Source organism: Eumetopias jubatus, unplaced genomic scaffold (genome assembly GCF_037043125.1).
Source record: "Eumetopias jubatus isolate StellerSeaLion01/CBP00866 unplaced genomic scaffold, mEumJub1_p1.0 scaffold_9, whole genome shotgun sequence".
NCBI lineage: Eukaryota > Metazoa > Chordata > Mammalia > Carnivora > Otariidae > Eumetopias > Eumetopias jubatus.
In genome coordinates this window covers 76,013,146-76,029,089 of record NW_028274815.1, presented here as the reverse complement: position 1 = coordinate 76,029,089, position 15,944 = coordinate 76,013,146, and the positions used below count along the sequence as shown (strand labels likewise).

The following is a 15,944-nucleotide window of genomic DNA, read 5'->3' as shown; positions in this document are numbered from 1 at the left end:
CCCTTTGGCTCCTAAGCCAAGAAGCATCTTGGCGGCTCATCTCGGTTACCCCGTTTCTTCCAGCTGTGTTCACCTAAAAAAGTTCCCAGAATGCCTGGCTTCTGGGGGGATGAAGACAGAGTAGGTCTTTGGAGCTGCCCCTGGAGCTGGGGTTCTCATGTCCCCTCTTCTTCCACTTCCTGTTACAGACAATAAAGGTCATTGGTTTACTGTTATTAAAAAAAATCCGGGGGCACCTGGGTGGCTTCTGCCTTCAGCTCAGGTCATGGTCCCAGGGTCCTGGGTTCAAGCCCCGCATCGGGCTCCCTGCTCGGCGGGAAGCCTGCTTCTCCCTCTCCCACTCCCCCTGCTTGTGTTCCCTCTCTTGCTGTGTCTCTCTCTGTCAAATAAATAAATAAATTCTTAAAAAAAAAAACCAGAATGAAGAGACTCTCGTGATTCCAAAGACCACTAGAGAAGAACCCTAATAACAATACTAACAGTAATAATAATAGCCAACATTTATTGACCACTTACCACACACCAGGCCCTATGCTGAGCTCCTTGTGTGCATCTTCTGATATAATCCTAGCAACACCCCAGTGAGACGGGTATTATTATTATTATCTCCATCTTACAGAGGAGGAAACTGAAGCTTTAGTGTGTTAAGTCACTTACCCAAGGCTACAGAAGGGGACTTTTCAGGCTTTTTTGGCGAATAATTCCTGTACTTAGCAATTCTACCATTCATTTACCCATTCATGCCGTAAACATCCGTTCAGTGTGCACCAGTGCCAGGCCTCATCGAAGCCCTGGGGATTCAAAGGTGAAAAGACCTCCCCTACCCTTTAGAATCTTCCAGTTTACAGGGACAGAAAGACAGGAAATCCTAGCAATGTAATTAATCCTGTAACAGGAACAGTAGAGCAGAGTAGCGAAGAACGGGGGCTCTGGAGAGACACCGCCTGGGTTATAATCCTGGCTGTCCCCCTCACTGTGTGGCCTTGAGCAAGTCACTTACCATCTCTATGCCTCAGATACCTTCTACATAAAATGGAAATGCAAACAGTATCTACTTCTAGGGTTTCTGAAGGACTAAGTTTGGCAAATGTAAATCCTAACTGGAGCCAGCCACACAGTAAATGCCCAGCCATATTGGCTCTCACTATGAATATAACATGTGTATGTACAAGACGTTGTGGGAATATGGAAGAAGGCTTTGCAGAGTGGTGCCTTCTGAGCAGATGACTTGAGGTGGAGACAGCAGGCAAGGGGGTCACGACTGCAGTTCAGGAGTGTCATCAGTAGACCATGGTGGAAGGAATAGGGAAGGGAAGTAAGTGAACGAGAGGAGGAGAAAGACAACAGCAGGAAATAAATGCTCCTGGGAATGAAATATGGAGGCAGTCTGAGGCAAACAAAGGGTCCCCCAGCAGCGCTGGGAGCCCTGCCACATCCAGGTAGCAGAACTGGTCCTCGTAGTGAAGACATTTCCATCCCACAGCATTCCACTTCCTGGTGTCAAGTGAGGAGGTGGACATTTGCAAATACCCCTGCTGTCTGACCCAGGCCCTGCCTGCATGACAGACGCCCACTTCCTCTACCGCAGGCCTCTTTAGGACTGGGGAGTGCCTAGAAGCTCGTCATATTGGAGACATACCACATTCCCCTGACACCTTGTCTCTTCAAGACCATGGATTTGAGTTTCTGACTCTTGATCATTTTTGTGACTCTCTGGTTCCTCTCCACATTCTGTCCAAGTCCCTATATAGTTGTTGGAGCCCAAACTCTTTCATTAGGGGCTTGAGTCAGCGATTCTCCATGTTGTCTTCTTATATACGTGTCCGGAATTGTTTTTCCCTTTCTGCCTATAGAGCTTCATTTCCCCTTTCCAGGTTCCATCTTTTGGACATGCCAGAAAGAATAGAAAATGGGTTGGGCTCTGCGCTCACGGGGAGAGTCTGCTTGAGGATTCTTTCCTCTGTCTGTCCCCCACCCCAATCACTCTCTCTCTCAAATCGGTAAATAAATCTTTAAAGTATGGCAAGGTATTGCTAACCCACCCCACTGTCGTAACATCTACAGCATTGACAGCACCCCGTGCCTGGTCTGGAGCCTGAAGCCAGAGCCCCCATTTCTCCCGAATAGTGAAGCGGCAAAATGAATAAATAAAGAAGGTCACTGAATTGCTGAAGGCCTCCTAGGCAAACAAAAGATATCTCCTATTTCAACAAGTAATAATAGCAACATGTAGACTATTTCTGAACTCCTAAAGCTGCTTATCCGGATACGGCAAAAAAAAAAGTCAAAACATTTAAATGTATAAATAAGATCTTTTAGACCCCCAGGGAAAACTGCTATCCCCACCCATTTGATGTTGATTTAGAATTGAAACCTTCATTTTCTATTCCCTTGTATGTCTAAGGTATTTAGGAAAGATCATGAGTGTTTTGAGAATTGCTTTTATACAGCCCATTGAAATGAAGGATTACATCAGCATCCCTTCCAAGAGAGGGCATATTTAATTTCACTCAGTGCCTTAGGTTCTTCCTCAGTCGCACTTAAGGATTTGGTATTTTAGGGCATAAAAAATAGCATAGAAGCATTCCTCAACCTCAAAACAGCTTTTCCCCTGCTGAAAATGTTATATGAAACAGACGCAGAGATCACTGACAAATAATAATGGTCTAAGTTTGTATCACTTGGGGAACTATGTTAGAATAACCCCATATCAGTCCTCTGGATTCCGCTTTACTTTCTTCCTTTGTAAGAATACCATCTAATGGAAGATTTTGTCTTTTTTTAGACTATATTTCTCAATGCAAGCTCGTGGAGAGACTGATAGAGAAAAGTTGCTGTTAATGTATCAGACAAATGATCAAATAATAAATGGACTTTTTCCTCTGAACAAGGACCTGGCATTAGAAATGGCAGCTCTTTTAGCTCAGGTAACTTCTGTGTTATATAGAGTCATATTTAGTAAAGGTAAGATACTAATTTCTATATTGATTTAAATGTAGCAAAACCGTATATCTTGTAATTCTTGTGATTAACACCTTAAAACTTATGGGCATTGTAATTTTGTAATTACAGTTTGACTCAGAATTGCTGACTACAGTAATGTCAACTGAGACAGTATTCCTCATGGAACCTAATTTCTTAATTATCTCGAAAGTATCCCTCTAGGCTCTGCATTTAATAAAGGAGTTTGAGTGTAGAGCTGCAGGGCTAAGGGCGCCATGCTGAAATCATTCAGTAATCTAATAGGAATCGGTCTTTGAAAAGGCTAGAGCACTTTCTTTGGCTTCCCTATTCTATCAGTAGGATTAAGTTCAGACTTTTATAAACACACACTCAGAAATTAATAGTGACTTAATCCAAATAGAAGTATGTTTGTCTCTCACTTAGAGAGATAGACATGCTGGCACCCCTACAGTCATCAGAGGCATGGGCTTTATCTTGCTCTCCATCCTTCTTCCCCTCGCGTGTCCTCTTCATGGTCCTGGAGAGCTGCCAGAGCTCCAGCTATTACATCAGTGTTCCAGGCATCATGATGGAGGAAGGGCTGAAGCAGGGCATGCCTTCCCCTCTTTGAGAAACTTTCTGGAAGTTACATAGAACGCTTGCATTTATATCTCCTTGGTCAAAATTTGGTCATACGGCCTTGCCAGCCTACAAGGGAGACTAGCAAATGTAGTCTTAGCTGGGTGGCAAGGAGCAGCGCTAAATTCAAGGTTTTTATTACTCAGAAAGAGGGAGAGAATAGTCATTAGAGAACTCACCTGAGTCTGTGCACAGGTTAAGTAAAGAAAAATGTTAAGGCAACTTTATGATATGTCATCAGGACAAGGGCTTAGATTCCCCAAGGTTTTTGGTCCTTGCACTCTGCACACCGTCCCAGGACATCTCTTTATCTACCACCTGTCACTGAGTCCCATATCTTTTCTCTCCAGTTCACTTCTTTCATGGGCTCCTTAAATTCGACATAGTAAGAACTGAACTAATTGTCTTCTCTCCTTTTCCTTCACATTCTGTGTCTTTGCTCGGCTACTGTCTCCATGCAGTCCCCCATGCGAGCTTCTAGGAATCCTCACTGACTGCCCTCCTTTTCACCTGGTCCCACCGGTCACCATGTCCCACCCGTTTTAACTCTTAGATACATGCTCCTCTTCACTTGTGTGCACGTTGGCCACCATCGCTATGCTTTGGACCACCGTCATGTCCTACTAACCCTCCTGCGGCCGAATTCTAACTCGTGAGCCTTTCTCTGGTCTGATCCCCCCCAGATTTGTCCTCCACCCAGATACTAGAGTGATCGTTTCAGTTATCTACATAAGCAATGACTCCGAGACTCTATCACTGAAAATAATAATTTGGGCAGAGATGAGTAAGGACAGCTTGTCTCTGCTGCATATGGCATCAGCTGGCCTCACTCGAAGGCTGGCTGTGACTCTGTGGCTGCAGGCTGGAATCATTTGAAGACTCGTCCACGTACACAACTGGTGTCTGGTGCTGGCTGTTAGTTGGGACTTATGTTGGGGCTGTCAGCAAGAACACCTACACGTGGCTTCTTCATGTGGCTGCGTGTTCTTCCTCACAGAATGGCGATTGGATGGAGAGCAACGTCCCGAAAGAGAAACAAGAAGTGGAGGCTGCCATTTTCTTAAGGCCTGGGCCTGGAAACCGTGCTGTGGTTTGTTTGGCGGCACTAGGAACTGGGGTGGAGATCTAGCAAACACATGAATTGAGCTAGCTGTGTCATCCCCTTGTTTACACAGAAGGACATCTGTGATCTAAACTCTGCCTATCTCTCCGGCGTCATCTGTTAATATTCCCTGCCTTGAGCTTTATGCTCCAACAAAGTGTAAGCTGTGGTTCCCTGCACAATTCCCTGCCTTGCATATGGCTCACTTTTTCTTATGTCTTATGTCTACCTGTCTGTCCGTTCTGCCCTGGAACCTCTCTACCCCCAACTCCTTCACCTGTTAATTTCAGTGTGTCCTTTAATTCTCATCTTGGGTGTCACTTATTCCACGAAACCTTCCTAAAGTCTTGGGGTTTTTGTCCTGTCCTGCACAGTACTAGCTTTACCTCAGTTGTTTATTATTATTGATTTGTTTTGGCTCTGCCCCACTGACTGTAGGCTCCCTGAGGGAAAGGGCTGTCCCTGTTCATCTTTGTACCTAGCACAGTGCCTTACATCTAGTCCATTCTCCACTGGATGAACAAATAATTGATCATTTAGTTCACTTTTATAACAATTTTATGGTCATCCAAAATTTAAAGCATTCATGCTACACTGAGGGTTCTCTTTTTGCAAGTGATACAAAGCTAAGGAAAAGACAAATAGATCACATATTTTTTTTTTTGGTGATAGGATTAGGTATGATTTCCTATCACTTGCCATCCTAGTCTCTCTTGCTCTAAAGGCACAGAGTCTCTGTTAAAATCACTTTCATTTTTACTAAAATTTAAGTTAGTCTTCCTATATCAACTTTTAGTCAGACCGTTTCTCCAAGAAAAATTATAATGTACTTTGAAAGAGACGTATACTTCTAATATGTTTTAGATGAATTCGAGGAAGGAGTAGAGAGGTAAGACTATACATACACCTAGAAAATTCTGAACGTGTTACTAACTAAAAAGTATAATTTCTCCATCCATGAAAGTTAAATAATACCTCTGCTCTCTTTTCCTCAGAGTAGTCTTTGTGAAGACAGGTGAATTATACTAATCTGAGATCTGTAGAAGAAAGGTTATTTCTGTTGTAGATGTGAATACCTGTAGGTCCTTGTTGATAATCTCCATCTTAGGAAATTCTTGGAGCTAACCGTGAATCATCATTGTACATAGTGTCTGGTAGGGTGTCATGTAGATGGCAGTCATTTTGGGAGTCCTCTGAGCTGATTTTCAGTTATTCTACAAACATGTATGTGCTCATTCTGTGCCACACGGTATGCCAGGTGCCAGAGAGGGGACCCTGAGCTTGGAGGTCCCACTATAGGGTTTCCTAATAGGAAAGGTTGCCCAGAATGGCCAGTATTTGTAACTATTGTTTGTCCAACTGCCATCTCCCTGGGGGTAAAATTTTGCTCTTACATTTCACAGGTAGCTGTGCTGAGTATGACCTGGTGGTCGGTGAGGACAATAAAAAACTTGCTTTGCATAAAAAAATTTAAAAATTAAAAAAAAAACTTGCTTTGGGGGAAGGATTTTAGTAGGGACAACTTGTATTTGGTGTGAGGAAATCAGGGAAGGAGATAGGAGATGGGGATGAGAGCTGAACAGCAGGGCCAAGCCAAGAAGCCAACAATAAGAAACTGGGGCAGAGACCTAGAGAGGTAGAATACACTGTAAGGGCAAAGTTCAGATGAGGAATTTAGACAGCAGTGGGTCAGACTAAGAACTAGAAAAGAGAAGCCACAGGGGTCAGAATCTCAGAGGCTGGTTCTGCTAACGGCTTACCTGGAGGCAGAGGGCCCTCTTGAGTTGGAGACCCCACCCAGTATGGATGGGTCCCTCCATCTGCTTGTTGAGGAATGCTGTATAAAAGGATTTGAATGCTCAATAGGACATTCATCTGAATGTCCCCACTCCATCTCACTCCTTGCACCCTCTTTGGTACCCTATATAAGGCACTTGACACAAGTCATTACAAGTATAAACAAGTTGTTTATACTTCAGTCTCCTCTACTAGACAGTAAACTCCATGAGGGTAGGAACTGTGCTCAGCTATTTTTTTTTATCTCACCTCACTTAGTACAGTGCCTGAGATATAATGGAGACTCAACATAGGTATGGTTGAATGAGTGGGTGGGTGAGTGGATGGAGAGATGGATGGGTAGGTAGAGAAAGGCATCTGTGTAGCCTCGTTAATAGAGATAATGATTGAACATTCTTTCATTCAGAGAGAAAGAAGAATAGAGGGGCTCTGTTTCCAGAATAACAGAATAAGGGGATGGATGCAGAACCATTTATGGAGAAAATCTAGAAAGAAAGTAATGAGAATATAGTTCTTGTTCCATTATATTCAATAGCGACCCTTAGGAAATGCAAATAATACTTTTTTTGAGACTTTTCATAGCTTTATAACTTTTTTTGTCTTTTATTTTTAGCCTCCATTTTGCCTTATTATTAGCAATTAAAATAGTACCTGGAAAATGAAAAATTATCCTGTGCTGTTATGGGTAATAATATTAGTGGCCCTTAGGAAATACTGCTAGATGACAACATTAACTAAGAGTCTTTTGCATAGAAATGGAATGGAAATGTTTCAATTACAGATTTTTTTTCAAGTGGAATTTAGATTTTATTAATAATACTTATATATGATTATAAATTCCATAATCACTCAATCATGACAAATAGATTTATATATTATTTATTATAAAGAATGTTTAGAAAGAATAAAACTAATTTTTAAAAAACTCTTCAATATCCTATATTTTCTCTTTGGATTTGCAATTAGGTGGAGATTGGAGATTTTGAAAGACCCTTTTCAACTCCAGCAGGGCATGTTACTAATCAGTGCAAAGCAAATCAAACTCTAAAACAAGTCATAGAAAAATTTTATCCTAAAAGGTATAGAGATGACTCTTCTGAAGAGCAGTTAAGGTAAGGAACTACTTGTGACTCTTTATTTTTTTTAAAGGGTTAATTACTTATTTCAGAGAGAGAGCAAGAACAGGGGAAGGACAGAGGGAGAGGGAGAGAGAGAGAAGCAGAGTCGCCACTGAGCGGGGAGCTGGACACAGGGCCCTATTCCACGACCCTGAGATCATGACCTGAGCCGAAACCAAGAGTCGGACGCCTAACCAACTGAGCCACCCAGGCACCCCTACTTATGACTCTTCAAAGGGTAGATTCAGGCTGGGCCTTTTGTGATATTCTTCTGTTCAAATTTTAAAGATGAAAATTGTTATACATGACAATTTTCTTAAGATTTTTTAATACTGTTGAATCCCAAGAGGTTATAGATCTTTTTATTTAAGATGGGCCTAGAATTTTGAGAATCTATATTTACAGTTTTTTTAAGGAAAATTTTTTTACCTTAATTTAGAAGGTCTACTTTTCATTTGATCTTATTCATTCTGGTCCAAATTAATCCTGCTAATAAAAGAGAAAAAATGGCCAGTACTGTGTTTAATTTTATGATTCGTGTACCAAACACATTTTATCTCTTAGGGTATTCCATTATAAACAAACTAGCGTGAAAGCAAACTATCTTCTTACACAAGATTTTTTTAATATAAATTTTTAATTAAATTCAACTGGTTTAGAATTTTGGTTTTAGAGAACATATAATGAAAGGCTGATTCGATTGAAAAGAGAGGCAAATCCAATTCACCGTGAGTTTTCCAAAATGGAAACATTTAAGGTCAGTCTTTTGTTTATGTAGAGTAAGTGGTTGCCCTTGTGATTTTATTTAAGGCATCTTCCCCATAGCCAGCATCTCTCCAAGCCAGGTAGCACCTAAAATTCCACCGTTAGGCATTCATTCTTTGGTCTCAATATCTTGTACTTTTCTTTTAAAATGAAAGTTATTCCCATGAGAAATTACCTTTGTAATCTAATTTACTCTAAGGTTTGATGTTAGTTTATCAGATTTTTATTAACTTTGCGTGACGGGGGGGTGGGAGGTGGGGAACCTAGGTCATGCCGAGAGCACTAATAGTATGAGAATTTGGCGAGAGGAAGGTTCTAGAAGGACAAGGGGTGGACAGTGGAGAGATGGGAATCACAAAATAACAGCTCCTCCTGGGTGACGCCCGGGTGTCCCGGTCATGCCTGCAATTGGCTCAAGCAGAGCTTTGCCCTGGGAGGCCAGTACACTGTTTCTGCTTTTGCTTTGGCCTTTTCGTTTTTGTTCTCTTCTTAGGCAGCTCTGCCAGCGACTGTCAACCAGATGGATGGCCCTCCGGGGACACAGCGCTGCTGATTGTGTGCGCATTTATTTGACAGTAGCCAGGAAGTGGCCATTCTTTGGTGCCAAGTTGTTTCTTGCGAAAGTAAGAAAGGATGGGAGGGAGATGCCAAATGAAAACCTTCTCTCTTCAGTTCAGTGAAGTCGAACAGTGACCACAGTCCCCCCAAGTGTAGTAGACTCGGCTTTTAAAAAGGAAATAAGGAGATTCCCAACAATGGAAAGAAAAGAATGAAGGGACCCAAGAAGGGGCAGGAGAGTCAGCACCTTCTTCATCTGTGCCCTCTGCTCCACTTCCCCCTCCCCGCCCCGCCTCCAGCCCCCCACATAAGTCACTCGCACTCCGTAGGCTCGCCAGGAGACTGAGGGCGACCACCGGACTCTGCTTTCTTCTCTTCAGCCACGCAGCCTCTCACCCATTTGTTAGTCACTCTGTCACTCATTTGCTCATGTATTTAGTATTTAGTGACTTCTCTTGGCCAAACATTGTGCACCTAGGGATACAGAAGCCCATGGTTTCAGACGGGTTGTACCCAAACTTCTAGGAACTCACAGTTGATCTAGTATTGCAACAGGGCAGGAAAACAAGCACTTTGGGTGAACAGGGTTAAGAGGGACAGGGCCAGGGCGCTGTGGGAACATTGAGGAAGGAGAGGCAGACCCTGACGGTGGGGCAGGGGGCTGCGGGGGAGGGGACAGCCCAGGCCCCCAGGAAGAACTGTACTTTTGAATTCTGCTTCTTTCTGTTGAACCGTGTCACTTTATACTCCCTCAGGCTCCTGAAATGCTTCTGGTCTTGTGTTAGATCTGTGTGCATGTTTGGTCTGCCCTCACTAATAAGTGGTACACATCTTGAGGGTGTAGACTCACTGACCCTGAAATCCTTCTCTCGTGCTCACCGTTTTTGCCTTGCACATAAGTATCACTGAATAAATGTTTGCTGAATCACCGTGCCACTTTGTGCAAGTCAGCTAACCTCTTTGGACCTCAGTTTTGCCATCTATACATGACAACTTAGATTAGAAGAGTAAAATCTAGGCTATTGTACTCTGCTTCCATGAGTGACTGTATCATTGCGAGGTAAGAAATTATTTTGCTACCGGCACTGGAAGCTGTGTACTAAGAGAGGGGTGGATAAAGTCAGTATGCTTAAACATCTCTAAAATTAATATATTTGCAAGGAGTTGAACATAGGCTTTCTAAAAATATAAGGACTAGACTTGAACCGTAGAGCAGCATTTTACAATGAATTTTAATTCTAATTTCAGCACTGGAAGAAATATTAAATATCCATCTTTGATCATATGTTCTGTGCTTTTAGCACAGAAATATTATTAAATGATATGTAGCATCTGCATGTTGCATGAGTGTCATCTTTTCTTTGCTCACTTTTCTTCCTTTATACTATGAAGACACCTCCTTTGCTTAATGACATCCTTTTGGGGGGGATAAATATATATAATACATCAAATATACCATTTTAACCATTTTTAAGTGTACGTTTTTATGACATGAAGTACATTCACATTCTTATGCTACCCTCACCACCATCCACCTCCAGCACTTTTTCGTCTTCCCAGATTAAACCTCTGTACTTCCTATTCCCTGTTCTCCCCAGGCCCAGATAACCACCATTCTACTTCCTGTTCTGTGAATTTGACTGCTCTAGAAGCCTCGTGTAACAGGGATCGTACAATATTTGTCCTTTTGTGATTGGCTGATTTGCCTTTGCACAATGTCTGCAGGGTTCATCCATGTTGTAGCATGTGTCAGAATTTCCTTTTTTTTTAAAAGCTAAATAGTATTCCACTGCATGTATATATCATGTTTTGTTTCACTGAAGAACAACAAAAACAGTGCTTTGTCAAAGGGCTGGTAGGTTGAATGGCATCCTTTGTAATGCTTGCCTATCCTTTGCAAACCAGCCCTCAGTAGGCAGTAACCTAGGGGTTTTTTTATACATGAGATTCTGAAAAGTTTTACTATAAACAAAAATACTGTATGTATAAATACTATAGATTTGCATGTATACTATAGATTCATCCCAGTTCCTTATGTATAGTCTCGACTTCTCTCTTTTTTTTAAAGATTTTATTTATTAGAGAGATGAGAGAGCCAGAGCGGTTGGGGGGCTGGGCGGAGGCACAGAGGCAGAGGGAGAAGCAGATTCCCCGCTGAGCAGGGAGCCCAATGCGGGGCTATCTCAGGACCCAGAGATCAGGACCTAAGCCAAAGGCAGACATTTAACCAACTGAGCTGCCCAGGTGCCCCTATAATCTCAACTTCTTTTATAAGGTTTAAGAGAAGTAGTTAAGTTTTTGTTAGAAGGGACGCCTGGGTGGCTCAGTTGGTTAAGCAGCTGCCTTCGGCCCAGGTCATGATCCCAGGGTCCTGGGATCGAGACCCACATCGGGCTCCTTGCTCAGCAGGGAACCTGCTTCTCCCTCTCTCTCCCTCTGCTGGTGCTCTCTCTGTCAAATGAATAAAATCTTAAAAAAAAAAAAGTTTTTGTTAGAATTTCATTTCTCATTAAATTCAGTTATTGTTAAGCAATCATTGTAAAATGCTCGAAAACATTCATGGGTTTTAGTTGGAGGTTAGTGGTGAGATTCTGTTTATTAATATAATTTCATTGCTTTTTTACAATAAGGAATTTAGTGGAAATTTTGGTATTTCTCATTACCATTCATCACAGTTTCGTATTTTCTTTTTATTCTATTGTTATTAGTCATTGAATATCAGATTTAATAAACTTTCAGAAAAAGTGTGCATTTATAATACTAATCCTTTACCTTGTACTAGCACTACACACACCTTAGAAAACACATCAGTGTATTTTGTTCCGTTAGGATTTTGGTCATCATAGAAACCCTACAAACTTATTACCTATTAGCCTCTTAAAACAAAAGAAAAATAAGATTAAACATTGTTGTCCCCATGCTAAAGATGAGAAAATTGAGCCTCAGAGAGATTCAGTAGCTTGTCCAAATGCACAGCTAATAAATGGCACATTTGGAACTCAGACCCACATCTCCTGATATCAGATTCACTGCTCTTTCCATTACATGATCCTGCCTCTGCCCCAAGAGAGATTATTCCCCCATAAGTTTTATTTTCTTCTTTTCTTCTCCCCGCCCCAAGAAGATTTTTAATATGAAGTCGTTGTTGTAAATGTTGCATTGTATTTTGACGGAAAAATGTTTCTGTGATTTTGCTTAGCATTTATTATACAGTGTATTTGCACCTCTTCACAGCCCGTAACTCCATCAGCACTCGGAAGTACTTTCATGTGGCTGGCTATCCATGAGGATGGTTTAAGCATCTTAGAATACAACTCCATGGTAAGATTAAGTTTCACATTGCTCAGTGTACTGTACACAGAAGGTAAATAACATTTTTCCTAATGCTGTGTAACAAATAGTCATTTTACAAATACAACTGTGATTATAATTTAATCTTTTAAAACAAGATTGGACAGGTTTTATATTGCATATGAAGAAAATATTAAGATACCATGACTAAATTGCGGTTGTATTTGTTTTTGTTTTTTTGAGTTTTTTTTTTTTAAGATTTTATTTATTTATTTATTTGTTTGTTTTAGAAAGAGAAAGCATGCTGGGGGGTGAGGAGCAAAGGGAAAGGGAGAGAGAGAATTTCAAGCACACTCCACGCTGAGTGTAGAGCCCAGCTCGAGGCTTGATCTCATGACCCTGAGATCATGACCTGAGCCAAAACCAAGAGTTGGACGCTTAACCAACTGAGCCACCCAGGCACCCCAACCACAGTTGTATTTGTAAAATGAATAACAATAACAAAAACAATGTAAAATGAATAGTCATTTATAGTGTTAGGAAGATTGCTTCCTGTGTAAAATGAAAGCCTTTAAGGTAACATTAATGTAGAAACTTTAATTAGGAAAGTTTAAGTTCGATATCCCTAAGGCTTCTGTAACAATTTCTGTAACTTTCTGTAATATTACTTACCAGTTCACTTGTACATATGTGGTATTTTAGAGCTTTTTACATGATTAAATGTAACGTCAAACTGTGCTTTCTACATGTTTATGTATCGATCTGAAATTTGCTTTATTTTTCTATCATATTTCATGTGTTCTTCTTTGTTTCGTTTTTGAACCTGGCAGACAGGAACTGTTAAATTCTCCTGGTAGATGTAATGGGCTCTCTTATGTCCGGCTCTAGTCAGGGATCACTGAGAATTTCTTGGAAACCAAACTAATTGTTAGTGTTACAGTAGTTTCTCCTTATAATTGCTAAAAAAAAAAAAAAAACCTTTTTGAAGAGATTTATAGTTCTCGAATGCTAAAGTTCTTGAATGGGTAACTTGAAGATAGGTTATAAAATCGATGACCTAAAGTCAACAAAAAATTGTAAACCAGTACTGAGTTACCACCTTAGGTAAGTAAGCCAGTTTCCTAGATCCTGGGAGATGCACATAGAGGTCAGGAGATAGACACTGGTGGGCTGCCGCTCGTGGAGCATTGAGTGCTAGAATCCTGCTCAAAGTCTCGCAAGCTAACCATTAGATATGCAGATTCCTTTACCTATAGGCTGTACATTTTTTAATATTTAAAATTGTTTTAGTTACAGAGGGGGGAAAGTTGCTGCATGTATGGCAAAGGGTTGATATCCTTACGAAACAATAGGGGAATGATAAACATACCAATAGACAAATGGGCCAAGGCAATTCATAGAAGAAATACAAATGTTCAATAAATGTATTTTTAAATGTTAATTTCACTAGTAATCAAATACATTCAATTTAAAACAGTGAGATTCTACTTTTCACTAGTCAGGTTGGCAGAGATTTAAAAGAATGATTATATCTCGTGTTAGCAAGACGGTGCTGGGAATGTAACTGGGTATAACTTTTCCAGAGGAGAGGTTGGAAACATTCTCAAAATTGTCCTTACTTTTTTGAGGTAGCAATTCCGGTTATTTGAGATTTATAACTAAAGAAATAATTAGGTATGGGTATTGTGAAATGTGTCAAAAATATGCATGGAAGTATTGTTTAAGATAGTAACAAATAAAAAATGACTTAAATCTCCAGCAATAGGAGATTGGTTAAATAAAGGATTATCTATCAAATCACTTAAAATGATGTTATACAAGGACATTTGTTATCATGAAAAGATATTCATGATTTGTTATTACATTTAAAAAGAAGCAGAATCCTAAACAATATGCATGATACTATTTATGTTTATATCAAAATCTGTATAGCAAGGTGAAGCATAGGGATTTGCCAATATTTGACCATTTTTTACCTTAAAAAGGATCAGTTTCATATGGTTCAACCTAATACAGATACATATAGAGAGAGAGGTCTTAAAGGACACATACAAAGTATTAACCGTGGTTTTCCACTGGATGCTGGAATATAGGTGCTTTTTATTTTCTTTTTGTATTTTCTGTTTTTTTCCACATTGAGTTATTAGTATCAGAATCAAACTGTACTTTAATTATAAAGGTAAATGATGCCTACATAAAACTAGTACATTACTATCTATTTTGAACCTTAAGATTTTATATTAGAAAATAATTTTTTATTATACATAACTAATAACAGCATTTTCTTTTTTAGTGAAGTATAGATAACGTGTAATGTTACATTAGTTTCATTAATATCAGCATTTTAATGGAAATATGTTATTAATAATTTCTCATCTTTCTTTGAAAGGAAAAAGTATGTAAGATATTAACTTTTTCTTCTTTTTGAAGAGGTTAATAGTCAGCTATGTGTACAAGAGTCTAATGACCTTTGGAGGTCATCAAGATGATTTTATGATAGTCATTAACAATACACATTCAAAGGACAAACCAACAGAGAAATTACTTTTTGCCATGGCAAAACCCAAGGTGAGTAGAAGCCTTTCTACTAACTTTTTTATACTAGTTTTTTTCATGCTAAAACATTTATTGTGCAAAAACTAAGTTGCAGATGGGAAAACAGATTTACTTATAATCAAACCGTTCTAGGTCCAAATTCTGGCTTACCTGATCTTGCTAAACTTTGGTTTCTTCACCTAAAAAATTATATAATGCTACCTACTTTTTTTGGCTTAAGAATTAAATGATGGAATTGTTAAATGCTTTAGCCCAGTGCCTGGTATACAGAAGGTTCAAAATAAGTGGTCTTAGTGTAAGTTGTTGTCAGGTACTTTATACACATTATCTTATTTACGTGGGGTAATTCAGGTTATGGACTCATTAGTGAGAAGAGTAAGGTTTTATAATTAAGACGTTACTTGTTCTTTGTAGTTTTAATGTCTGTAAGCAAAAACAATAAATACAAGGGCTACATTTTAGAATGTAATTCCAGTTTTAGTAAAAAGAATGAGAAACTGAGTTTCCTAAAACTTTGTCTTAAAAATGTCAACTAAAAAAGACTACCTTTTTAGAATCTGAAACTTTCTTTTTAAATGGCAGACATTCAAGTGAAGGCAGTTAACCAGTAAGTGCAGAAGACTGAGACATACTCAGGACTTTGTTTAGTTTAAATAAAAAGTTGATATGATGTGCTGAATTTCTTAATTCATTTATACACAGATGTGGCTTTAAGATAATTGATAGCCTTGCACTATCGTCACATTTTTTTTTTTAATATTTGCCACCAAATTTGATTGTTTTTTAAGACCCATTCTTTTTTCTGGTTGAAGCAGCTGGAAAATATGTCAGTGCCTTGATGGTGCTGAACATGTAATCACTTCACGGATCCGGAGAGAGAAGGGAATTCTGGAAGCCTGGGCACTTGCAAATGGAGACCACCAGTGGCCAGGTCTGGAAGTGCTGAGAACTTCTCCGGAGCACTAACAATTCTGTTTTCCTTGTTTTAGATTCTTGAAATCACTCTTTTGATCGCCAGTTACATAAACAACTTCCATCAGCAAAAGGCAACCTTTCACCACCTCTCTGCTCCAGCGCTGCTCTCGGCCCAGACGCGGGGACTCGAAGCCAGGGCAGTGGGAAGCCAGCCCCTTCTGTTAAGTAGCAGACCGACTAAAGGACCCACTTTACTCTGA

At 39.9% G+C, this 15,944-nt stretch overlaps 1 protein-coding gene across 1 annotated transcript in view; it reads left to right on the top strand.

The window, feature by feature from the left end:
• The window catches only part of PLEKHH2 (pleckstrin homology, MyTH4 and FERM domain containing H2), a 95,730-nt gene extending 79,786 nt beyond the window's left edge, over positions 1-15,944 (top strand). Inside the window, exons 24-29 of the mRNA XM_028104047.2 lie at positions 2,786-2,927; positions 7,448-7,593; positions 8,858-8,987; positions 12,157-12,243; positions 14,644-14,781; positions 15,759-15,944. Coding sequence (XP_027959848.2) covers positions 2,786-2,927; positions 7,448-7,593; positions 8,858-8,987; positions 12,157-12,243; positions 14,644-14,781; positions 15,759-15,944 — 829 coding nt within the window. The remainder of the gene's footprint in view (positions 1-2,785; positions 2,928-7,447; positions 7,594-8,857; positions 8,988-12,156; positions 12,244-14,643; positions 14,782-15,758) is intronic.